The sequence below is a fragment of the Typopeltis vanoorti genome, chromosome 14 (assembly GCF_054136105.1).
Source record: "Typopeltis vanoorti isolate ZY-2024b chromosome 14, IOZ_Tvanoo_1.0, whole genome shotgun sequence".
Classification (NCBI taxonomy): domain Eukaryota; kingdom Metazoa; phylum Arthropoda; class Arachnida; order Uropygi; family Thelyphonidae; genus Typopeltis; species Typopeltis vanoorti.
In genome coordinates this window covers 88,177,175-88,189,441 of record NC_143562.1, presented here as the reverse complement: position 1 = coordinate 88,189,441, position 12,267 = coordinate 88,177,175, and the positions used below count along the sequence as shown (strand labels likewise).

At 37.2% G+C, this 12,267-nt stretch overlaps 1 protein-coding gene across 1 annotated transcript in view; it reads left to right on the top strand.

The window, feature by feature from the left end:
- The window catches only part of LOC150099739 (basigin-like), a 290,188-nt gene extending 278,953 nt beyond the window's left edge, over positions 1-11,235 (top strand). Inside the window, exon 12 of the mRNA XM_090403617.1 lies at positions 9,598-11,235. Within this exon, the coding sequence (XP_090259743.1) occupies positions 9,598-9,652 (55 nt within the window). The 3' untranslated portion in view covers positions 9,653-11,235. The remainder of the gene's footprint in view (positions 1-9,597) is intronic.
- The last annotated feature ends 1,032 nt before the right edge of the window (positions 11,236-12,267 follow it).

Below are 12,267 nucleotides of genomic sequence, written 5' to 3'. Positions count from 1 at the left end.
CATAGCTCCCACACGCCTAAAAACACTAATATACAAAGCACTATGCCAAAATATACTAAAATACACTATAACAATGTATGCTTTCGGTGCACCCTACAAACTAAATAGATTAATGTAGATTAATGTCGTTTCAGTACAAAATGATAAAACTGATCTTTTGGGAACAAAGAGATAATAACGACTTTATATACACTGCAATGTCAGAACACAAAATACTGACAGCAAAACATTTATGTCACTATGCAGCTTTGCTAAAACATTATTTCTATACCAACTACAGGCCCGTCAGAAACATATATCGCATAACAAGACTCAGACAACTAATTATATCACATATAAATACAATAATCATTACGGAAAGGTCACACGAAACCTACATCCCAGACATGATAAAAAAAATTACCTTTTCAATACAGAAACCTTACAAACTACAATAGCCTGAAAAGAGCTCTAAGGACATACTATGAACAAGAAACATGCACCCAAAATTCCATACAAACTTAATAAAACACAATATATTCATTCAGGCTTTCAGTTCAGCGACGCATCAATAAATTCCAAGTTATTGTATTTATCTGTGTGTGTGTGTGTGTGTGTGTGTGTGTGCGTGCGTGCGTGCGTGCGTGCGCGTGTGTGCACACGAGCGAATTTCTCAATTATAGATTTCGTAGCTTCCCAACACAGCAAACAAACCAATAAATAATAACCAACTGGTGTCATCCTCAGATATGCTTACATATAAGCTTCGAGGATGCAAGCTGAGAAATTATTTCTCATCCAAGATATTAAAAAAAAAAAAAAAAAAAAAAAAAAAAAAACCACTCGAAGACCTCATGGAGTCAAAGACTCATCTGGGAGGTCCTTTTATCACACACACACAGCTCATCATACCGTGCCTTGAACACACTCAAACTTGCAGACACCACACTCTCAGGCAAGACATTCCAATCATTTACAACTCTGCACGAAAAAAACCTGCCTCTCACTCCCCTACTCGGCACCCACTTTATACGGTTTCCAGGGATGACCTCTGGTTCTCCCCAGATCTCCCACTATTTTCTGTAGAACTTCTCCAGCATTGATCCTATAACAACCCCTTACCAACTTGTAGGTCTCTACCATATCGTCCCTCTTCCTCCTGTCAACCAGACTGCAAATTACATCTTCTCAATCTTTCCTCATACTCAACATTCCAGAGGTCAGAAACTACCTTAGTCAGTCGCCTTTGGATCCTTTCCAACATCTCTTCATCCTTCTGAAAACCAGGTGACCAAATCTGGGCACAATAGTCCATGTGTGGCCTAATCAAAGCCTTATACATTGGAACAAAAATCTCCCTACTTCTACACATCAGTGTCCTCCGCTTCATTCCCAGAAGCTTTTGTGTTGTCTTCACAATTTTGGCTGTGTCCCCCCTAAATTTCAGATCCTTATCCACTATCACTGCCAGATCTCTTATTTCTTCCATCCCCAACAATATATCCTCACCAGGCATAAATTCTGCATTCCATCTTTGTTTTCCAAATTTTAAAACCTTACATTTTGCAACATTGAACTCATATCTCCATTTCCATGCCCAATCACTCAATTTATTCAAGTCTTCTTGTAAGGCCACAACATCTTCACTACTCTTCATGGTTCGTCCCAACTTTGCATCATCTGCAAATAACTGAATTTCTCCATCCACATCTTCACCTATATCATTAATATACAAGTTAAACAGTAATGGTCCCAAAACAGACCCCTGAGGCACTCTACTGGTGACTTTCCTTTTACTGGATATCGCTCCCCCATACACAACTTGTTGATACCTATCACATAGCCAGTCTCCAATCCACTGCACTAATCAAATATCCAACCTCATCTGCTATAGTTTGACTATCAATTTATCATGAGATTCTCTATCAAAAGCCTTTGCGAAATCTGAGTATATTACTGTGTATCCTTCTCCTCTGTCCAAGGAAGCAATCACTTTATTGTAATAAGTAAGTAGATTACTAAAACATGACCTTCCCTGAGAAAATCCATGCTGTCCATCAAAGATAATACCATTGTTGTCAACCCAACTTTGAATTCTAGTTCTCACAAGTTTCTCCAACAACTTAACCACAACACCTGACACACAGATAGGCCTATAGTTTGATGCTTGAGTTCGATCACCTCCTTTATGAAGTGGCACAATCTTGCCCCTGTTCCACTCCTTAGGAAGTTGACCGAGTGCAAGACTTGTATTAAAAAATATGTTAAGGCAGGTGTCAACTCCTGGCACATTCCTTCAGAATACGTGGTGATATATTATCAAGTCCCACAGCCTTATTAACTTCTAGTTTAATCAACTCCCCATACACCTCTAGCTCACTGACAGTCAGTCTCTCCTCCCCATCATTAACTGCTCTCAATCTCTCCATGAAGTCACATTCACAAGATTAAACTTTATGAACTGCTCATTAAGTATCTCCACCACACATTCCGCAACAGCTGTCTTTATTTCCATTTTCTCCTATCAATGTCATAATCATCCATAATTATGATTATGGATGATTATGCCATCCTTCCATAATCATTCTTTCTTTTGCTGGCTACATATCAAAAGAACTCCTTAGATTCTTTTTGGCCTCATTAGCTAACTGCTGTTTATACCTCTCTTTAGCTACTCTCACCAACCAAGTCACCCTCCTTACCTGGTCTTTGTAGACCTCATTGAAATGGTTATTTCCACTTCTCTTATGCTGCCTCCACATTACCCTTTTTCTCTGTATTGCATGCATAATCTCTTCATTCATCCATCTCATATCTAATTTAATTAACCTTCTCAGCCTTGGAATACATTTAGACATTGCATCTACTAGATAATTTTTGAAAATCTCCCAAGCTGCATTGATCTCTTTTCCAGCTAACTCCTCATTCCATGCTACACCCGCAAGCTGTCTCCTGAGCTCTTCATAATCACCCCCTTGTAGTTCCACATATACCCTTTTCTCACAGAGGTCCTCACACTGCTCGCAACCACGCAGCTAATCACCTCATGGTCACTCTCACCAATTGGTGGATGATTTGACACCTCATTTATAATTACATCCTCTGATGAGATGACCAAATCCCTCAATCCTCATGTGCCCTCTGTTACATACTGTCTCAGGTGGTTATCCCTCAAAAACTCAAGAAACTCATTTTCTTTACTTCCAGTTGCTATCTCATCATTCCAGTCTATATTGCCATAATTAAAATCGCCCATAATGATCACCCTTTTCTTATTTGCTTGGCTAATTTGATTATACATTTCATTATCACCACCATCCACATTACCTGGTCTATAACAACATCCAACCAAGTATTTGAATCCATTCGCCTCTATCTCACATCATACTGCCTCAAAACCACTGGCACTATTTCCCTCTTGCATCTCTACTTTGTATGGACATAACTCTTTCTCTATCATCAATAGCACTCCCTCTCCATTTTTATCCCCTTCTATCCTCACAAAACACATCATACCCTTTCATCTCTATTCCTGTCAGGATGTTGTCCTCTTCCAACCATGTCTCTCTTATTCCGACAATCTTTGGCTGAACAACACAATTAGTGCAACAATTTCATCTGCCTTGTTTCTCATACTTCTAGCATTTGTATACAAACACAACAGCTCATTTCTGAATCTACAGCTAGTGTCACTGATACCACTCACTCGATGTGATCTCTCCATGCTTGACTGGTGCCATTTCCCTTTCTGCTTATTGATTTTAAAACCCTTTTCAATTCCAACTGTTTCCTCTTGATCCCAGGGCATCCCATTCCTTTCCTGTCTACACATGCTCTCACCTCCTCTCAGAGCATCCACCTTTCTCAAGCTGTGTACCCCTGTCCACCCTGGGCCTCCCCATTTCCCTGCTCCTCTTGCACACCCATTCTCTCATTTTCTATACTCATACTACTCACTTCCTCATTCATAGCGACCTCTTCAATCTCTCCTGCTCTTCCACATCACTTCCCTCTAGTATTAAAACCCTCTTCTCCAAGATGAAATACACCAATAAAGTCTGTATAAATATGCCTTTCCCTGGGAACCAAAGTTCATTGAACATCTCCATGTCCTTCGCATCAGTCACTCCACTCCCATTTTTATCCAACTTCATTCTTTGACAATCATTTCTCCTCTTACTGGCCACATAGTGATAAAATTCTTTAGAATTATCTTTGGATCTCAAGGCCAATCTCTTCTCATGTTCCAGTTTTGCTTTGCTTACCATACTAGTCACTCTCCTGGTCTGTCTTATATTCTTCATGCATCTGCCCTCCACCTCTCTTTATATCTCTTCTATAACCTCTTTTTTACCTGCAGTTTCCATTTGATATTGTTTGTCATCCACTTTACACCGAACTGTGTTTTCTTCTTCACTCACAGTATACAGCTTGCTATTGCTACTAATAAATATTCCTTTGCAATTTCCCCAACACTAATGATATCTTTCCCTTCCAATTCCTCCCTCCATGGAAACAGCCCCAAGTTGATATCTAAGACTATTATAATCACCTGCCTTATAGTTAGTTTCACATGCATTACTTTCTCTTTGATACTCCTGCATGTCTATTCATCTTCCAAGTTATATCCACATTGCCACTCTCTTCAAATGAGGGCAGAGATCCTCTCTGAGTTTTAATCAGCTCTTCTGATGCTATAACCAAATCTAAAACTCTTGAACATTGTGTTCCTTCTGCTATGTTGCCTAAGACATTTATATTATTATTATTATTATTATTATTCATGACACCTCCAAGGAGTCTGAAGACTCATAGCGGGAGGACACCTACAACTGTCTCAACCACTACACTGAACCTCTACTATGAATCATCTCCATCAACGCCATCTACTGCCCACTTCCACCACTACCACAGCTAGTATTTTGTGTCTGTAAATTGCATGTGTTCTGAAGGGCCGATTTGTCTGTAAGCGGGATGAAAAACCCTCTACCTCCGTATGAGATCGGCTAACTCACCTTCGATTGAAATCGTCCAGATAAAGATTCCTCCCGTTGCGACGAGGATCGAACTTAGGCCTATTCCAATCGAAGGGCACAATGTACCATTGTTCTTCCAATTGCGCTACGGTGGCGTTTATGCCTCAAGAATTCCAGCAATCACATTCCCTTATTAATACATGTAGTTTCCCTTTCCCAGTTTATACTGCTGTAGTTAAAATCTTCCATAACAACCATTCTTCTTGCACTTATCAAGCTCAACTGCCTAAACGTCTCCTGCTTTTCATCCTCTATGCTCCCTGGCTTCTAGCAACACCCCACTAAATAGCCTGTACTGCCCACCTTTACCTCACCATATGCTTTCAAAACCATTAGTGCCATTGCCCTTGAAATCTTCCACTCTGAGAGGACATAAGTCATCACTTATCATAAGCTTTCTACACCACTGCATTTTTCCTTTCTTTCCTATTGAAAAATGCTATACCCTGCAACTTCTATTCCTATCAGTATATCATCTTCCGTCAACCACGTCTCAGTAATCTTTGGACAGGCCGATGCTATTGGCACCGCCAGTTCATCTCCTTTATTCCTGATACTCCTGGCATTGGTGTATAAAGAATCAAGGCATTGTCATTATTTCCATACTTATAATTATCCCTTCCAGACTCCACTGGATTCAGCCAATGTATTCTCCCTTCTCTCAGGCACCTATTACTACAAGAGGCCTCCCCTGCTACCATCTACTCTGATAATTTTAGTTTCCCTGCATTGACACACTGCTTGCTCAAAGAACAGCCTTCTTTTCAGATGCCTACATCCTTCCTCATTCAGATGCAATCCATCTCTCGCATACAGTTCCTTTCTGTCCTCAAATGCCCTGCAAGCATCAAACATTCCACCCTCTCTTTTGACACATTCTAGCTATTATACTATTCATTATTAATGCTCTTCTCCACAGCTCTGCATATTCTCTCTCACACACACACACACACACACACACACACACACACACACACACACACACACACACACACACACACACACACACACACACACACACACAGTTCCTTTCTGTCCTCAAATGCCCTGCAAGCATCAAACATTCCACCCTCTCTTTTGACACATTCTAGCTATTATACTATTCATTATTAATGCTCTTCTCCACAGCTCTGCATTATCTCACACACACACACACACACACACACTTCCCTCTCTCAGTCTTCTTCCATACAAGCATGAACTTCAGATCTCTTGCCACCTGATTCACACTGCCTTTCAAGTCATTTGTGCTCACCATTGCAATCATCTCATCCACCCTTTCACCTAACTTAATTGCCAATCATATTATCTATCGTTCCTCCAGGCAAACACTCCTCAGGCATTCTATCTTGCACACCACAGATCATTGAGTCTCCACACATCACACCTCTTATTATTCCTACCATACGTCCTTGCGGTTAGCCTAGTGGCTATGCGCTTCGCAACCATATGCCTGGGGAAGTCGTGTCCTAGGCTCGATTCCCATCGATGACGTGAGGAGCTTAAGGATCTTCCTCAGCCATAGCCAAGTTAGCTGGTCTTGGGCATGGACAGCAGGGTTTTCCCCGCAAGCAGGCAAACCTGCCCCGTGAACACACACGGATACAGTCAGGAATACTTAAGACAATCCCTCCAGCCATAGGTCTGAATTGTCAGCTATGCTGGTCCCGAGCCCGGATAAAAATAGGGGGGAGGGTTGAGGTGGTGCTGTTAATCCCTTTAAAACGGGCTCACGGCCGTTGAATCACCATACGAAATGAATGAATGATGAACACCTCTTACCACTCTGTTTCTTACTTGCTCACCTGCATTCCTCTCTCTCTCTCTCTCTCTCTCTCTCTCCTCTAACACTTTCTTTCTTTGCTTCCCTACTTATCTGTTGTCTTGTCATCTCTTCATCCCTGGTTTCCAGCACTCTCTGGTATCTTTCTCATTCATTGTGATTCACTATGCATTCATTGTTTTGATTCGCCTAATCTCTTCTTTCATGCTTCTCGCCTCATTTCCGAGATATTCCATTCTTCTTCTTTCAGTGCATCTCTCTTCAAGCTATCTACTCTTGCTTGCCATTCATCCTCCCAAACTATCTACCAAAACTTCACAATGTTTCAAACTTACTATACTCCCTACTTTTATTTTTTCATTCACTTTCTGCTCATTATTCTCACCTTCATCTTCAATCTTGCTACTCGTCTCTCTCTCAGTTGGTATTCTTCCGTTTCTGATGTAACACTGCCGAGGTCTGTTATACTAATGTCTAAATCATAAAGTTCTTTCCATTTTCTGCATATATGCACTCCCGATCTCTCACTTGCCACATATCTAACTGTTGGGAGGCATACCAGAAAATCCCATTGTATGTAAGAAGACGATGTTCAAGGTTTGTTATATAAATAGAATGGTTCTACGAGGTTGGTCTGAAAAGTTTTCGGCCTAACAATGAAAAAAAAATGAATTTATAATTTCAAAATAATTTTTGTTTTTCAACATAATCTCCCTTAAGAGTAATACATGCATTCCAGTGATGCTCCAGCACCATTATCCCGTTCCTGTAGTGGTTCTCAGTAAGATCTGCAAAATACCCCTCTACAGCTGCAATGATCTCTTGATTCAAAGAAAAAACACTGACCAGCGAGAAAGAGTTTGAGTTTTGGGAAGAGATACAAGTCAGAGGGAGCCAAATCTGGGGAATAAGGTGGATGTTTCAACAATTCATAGTGCAGATCCCTTAATTTTCCCATTTGCCAAAACACCTTTGTGGGCAGGTGCATTGTCCTGATGAAAGATGATTTTTTTTTGTCTAGCCTGGTTAAAAGATTGGAATAATATTCCCCAGTTATTGTTTTACCCTTTTCAAGATAATTAATAAACAAAATGTCCTTAGCATCTCCAAACACCGATGCCATGACCTTTCCTGCTGATGGAATCGACTTTGTCTTCTTTGGCGCTGAAAAATCGGCTTCTGTCCACTGTTTTGACTGCTGTTTGAATTCTGGTGTGTAATGGTGAATCCAAGTCTCATCCATATTAATAAATCAACGCACAAAATAAGTTTTATTCTTGTTAAAATGCTCCAAGCACTGCTCAGAGATTTTCATGCGAATGTGTTTTTGATCTGCTGTGAGCAAGCACAGCGCCCATCTTGCGCAAAGCTTTTTCATTTGCAATTCTTCATGCAAAATATATATCCTACACGTTCTTTTGAAATGCCTATAGTCTCAGCAGTTTCATTCACTTTGACTTGCCGGTCATCCAATACCATATCGTGCACTTGATCAATGATTTCTGGTGTTGTTACACTTTTTGGATGTCTTTCACGTGGGTCATCTTCAAGGCTGGTATGGCCACATTTAAACTTGACAGCTCATTTCTTAATTGTCAAAAGCAAAGGAGAAGAGTGCCTATAAACTTCTATGAATTTCGAATGAATTTCTTTTGGCGTTAAACCACCTTTTACAAAGAATTTTATAGCTGCACAATACTCAATTTTATCCATTTCAAGGGATACAGACAACACTTTTGCTTCAGACAGCTGTATAAAAACTATTTGATAGAATGACTTGTAATTTCAGATGGATGCTTATGACAGATGTACCAACTTAGAATAAAAAAAATCTTGACGATATTACTGCCATCTATGGTCGAGGCCAAGAACATTTCTGACCACCCTCATATATTATCATTGTGATTTATATGCCAAGGTTTTATTGGTTATTAGATTGTTGATATCTTGAACTTTATTTGGAAATATTGTTAATATTATTTTTCTTGTTTTCGGAACTTAAGTCATTGTTGCTGGCCTGGTTGGCCGAGTGGTTAACGTATCCGCTCTCTAGCCAGAAGGCTGCGGGTTTGAATCCCTCCATTGGCATGGGTGTTTGTGATTGTCTGTGAAAATACTAGTGGTGGTGGTGGTGGTGGTGGTCGGCAGTAGATGGCATTGGTGTAGATGATGAAGGTAGTTGCAGTTGATGGAGTGGTGGAGATGGAGAGTTGTAGAGTAGGTGCCCGCCCTTGATGAGTCTTTGGGCTCCCTGAAGGTGTTACATAATAATAATAATAATAATAATTGACCATATTGTCCTTTGTGTAAAATGTAGTCTTTAAATAGGGATGGGGTGGGGAACTTCTTGATAAGCCATTGGCAAACTGAGCTGCGGCTGCTGCCATTATTCAAACACTCCACAGAGAATGAGAAGGAGTTGCAAACGGAAGTGTTCAGTAAGAAGATGAGAAGTGTTTTTTTGTATGAAGAGTGGTTGAATTGTGGAATGCATTTTTTTAGTTTACCTTTCACCACCTCCTAATATGGGCTTCCCATGATAAGTGTTGTGACTCCATGGAGTCCTGATAATAAGAATATATTAATCCATAGTGCTGTATTATTATTTATCATGGTAACTTCATTATTTAGGCTAGCAACTTTATTCTAATCAACTTATTATTAGGATCATATCATTTGGTAATTAGGATCAGAAGCCCATTATAGTATTCTTTTCTACAATTAGTAATTATAAGTATCTATTTTTAATGGTATTTATTAATTTTATTTACTACACTGTGATTTTTTTTTTTATTTCAGCAAAAGTACTCCTGATCAAAAAGAAAAGAGTCAGGATGTCAGACAAAGAAAGTAATCTTAACTTTTAAGAAGTATTATTAATTTCATTTACTGCTCAGTTGATTGTATAATACTGAACGAGGTTATTGTTATATTATAAAATTTCACTTAGTTATATATTATCATCCTATGTTATGTAATGAAAGGTATTGTTATACTTTATTTTTGAAGGATTTATTAGTTGAAATCATGTAATAATTTATTTTTATTTCTCCCGTTAAAAACTAATCAGTGACACTACATTATAACTAAACTGCCACATGTAAGACTATAACAATCTCACCACCCCTTTATGTAGTATTATAATAAAACCACAAATAGCAAATCCCTGTTTCCTCTAGTAAATAATGATATTATTACTCTGAATCCTCTTTTATTACAAAGCAAATATCAGGTGTTCAAAAAATTATCTTTATTTTCAGAGTATTTATGTGGTGTATTTAGTATTAGAACATGATAGTATATATAATAACAGAAGGTGTGGGTTTTAAAAGCAAAAGTATGTATAACATAAGGAGCAAAACTATGGGTATTGTTATGTACATAATCATATATACATATATATTATATATGCATTTATGTGCAATAAAATAGTTATTTAAATAGCAGATATTTTGGAATTTCAGATATTTTTATGCAAAGATAGCTTATTTACAAGAAATTATATGCTATTTAAATACTGAATAGTAAAATCGAACAAGTTAATATTCCAAATAATTCTGCATATTCAGAATAGTTTTCTTATGTAATTTAGAAATTGTGTCTGTTGCTGTAGTTTATACCGGTAATTAAAACACCATGGTCTGTTATATAAATAGAATGGTTCTATATTACCAGTGATTCATATGCAAAGGTTTTATTGGTTATTAGATTGTTGATAATAAAAGAAATCTTGAAAATTTATTAGGAAATATTGTTAATATTTTTTTTCTTGTTTTTGGAACTTAAGTCATGGTTGACCATATCATCCTTTGTTAAATTAAACTTTTTCAGTAGTTTTATGTGTGCATTATGTAACTTTTTTTTTATAATCATTGCAATGTTTTATACACGAATCAGTTTCATTTGTAGAATCTTGTTTAACAATCACTTTGATGTTTAAATAAAATGCTACATAACAAATTTCATAAAGCTTAACTCTGCACCACAAGCATGTCCTTTATAAAGCTAATTATATTGATCTGTAACTGCTCTTTTTTTTTTTTTAAAAAAAAAAAAAAAGACTATTTAAGTTATTTGCTAAGTATTTTGATTTTGTTTCTAACAGTAGTATATTTAAATTGCTATTTTCACTGATGTTCAGTGTCTTCACAGCCATTTATTTATTTATTTCACTTTGCATTTCTACATTTTATTTACATTGGAGTCTTATGAAAGTAGGCTGCTTTTATTAATATAATGAAGTAGAAAGCAGTTAAAAAAAAAAAAAAATTTTGATTTTAGAAACAACTTTGTTTTTGCCATTGTTTATTTGTATTTTTTACTGCATCTGTAATTATTCATACTGTGATAATCTATAACAGTGCATTAGGAAAATTGATAATTTTCCTGTTACCATATCACTACTGGTTTTTGAATAAAAAATTGTTCCCAGGTTAATTAAGTTTTGTTTTAATATTTCTTACATATTATCAATTTCATTATTTCATACAGCGAATATAAATTTGAAACACTTCTCAAATATTTGATTTAAAAAATGTTGCTTTATTTTATTTATTTAGTTTGATTCTTTTTCTCAGATTGAGAAAATTTTCATCAGCTTTTTTTTTTTAGGCTTCAACAATGAGATATAACCACATATGTTCTATCTCCAGCTGGCCTGGCTGGCTGAATGGTTAGCCTAACCTTTCCAACCAACAGGCTTTGTGTTCAAATCCCGCAGTGGGCATGAATGTATGTGATTGTCTTTAATTGGGAGATGAATTTCATAGCTCAGTGTAAGACCGCTGCTCCTGCTTATTGAAGGCCTGAAGCGGCTTGAAAAGTTCTGTTTGGTCTCTGGAATGGGATTTCCATACTATGTAAAAAAATTAATTTAAAATGTAAGATATATATTTCAAACAGTGAGTGCTGTATTTGCATTATACACATGGTTTCCATATGCTGAAAGCTGTAAATGATTTATGACAGATTAACGTTTATGCTGTGTTCAAGTAGCAGTATTTGGGGCAAAAGTAGATCTATATAAATAGAGTAGAGTAGAGTAAAATGTCCTCTCATGATGAATCCTTGGAGGTGTCACATAATAATAATAGTAGTAATATATTAAAAAGTAGAAGTGATAAGGTATGCCCTTGCCGTGCTCATCTTGATATGTTTTTCCATTCTGATATTTGTTTTTATTTGAGTGCTATTTTATTTCCTGTGTATATTTCTTGGGTAGCCTGTAGGAGCTGGTTTGGTATATTTAGATCAGTTAATATTTTAAATATATTTTGTCTGTTAATTTTATCAAAAGATTTTATATAATCAATGAAGACCATGTGTGTTTCTTTTGAAATTCTCTTTGCTTTTTACTTAATATTTTTGAGTGAAAATTGAGTCTATGCAAGATCAGCCTTTTCAGAATCCATTCTGTCTTCTAGCAGTTTGTTGTCTACAATACTGTTTAGTTTGTCTTTTAATATTCCT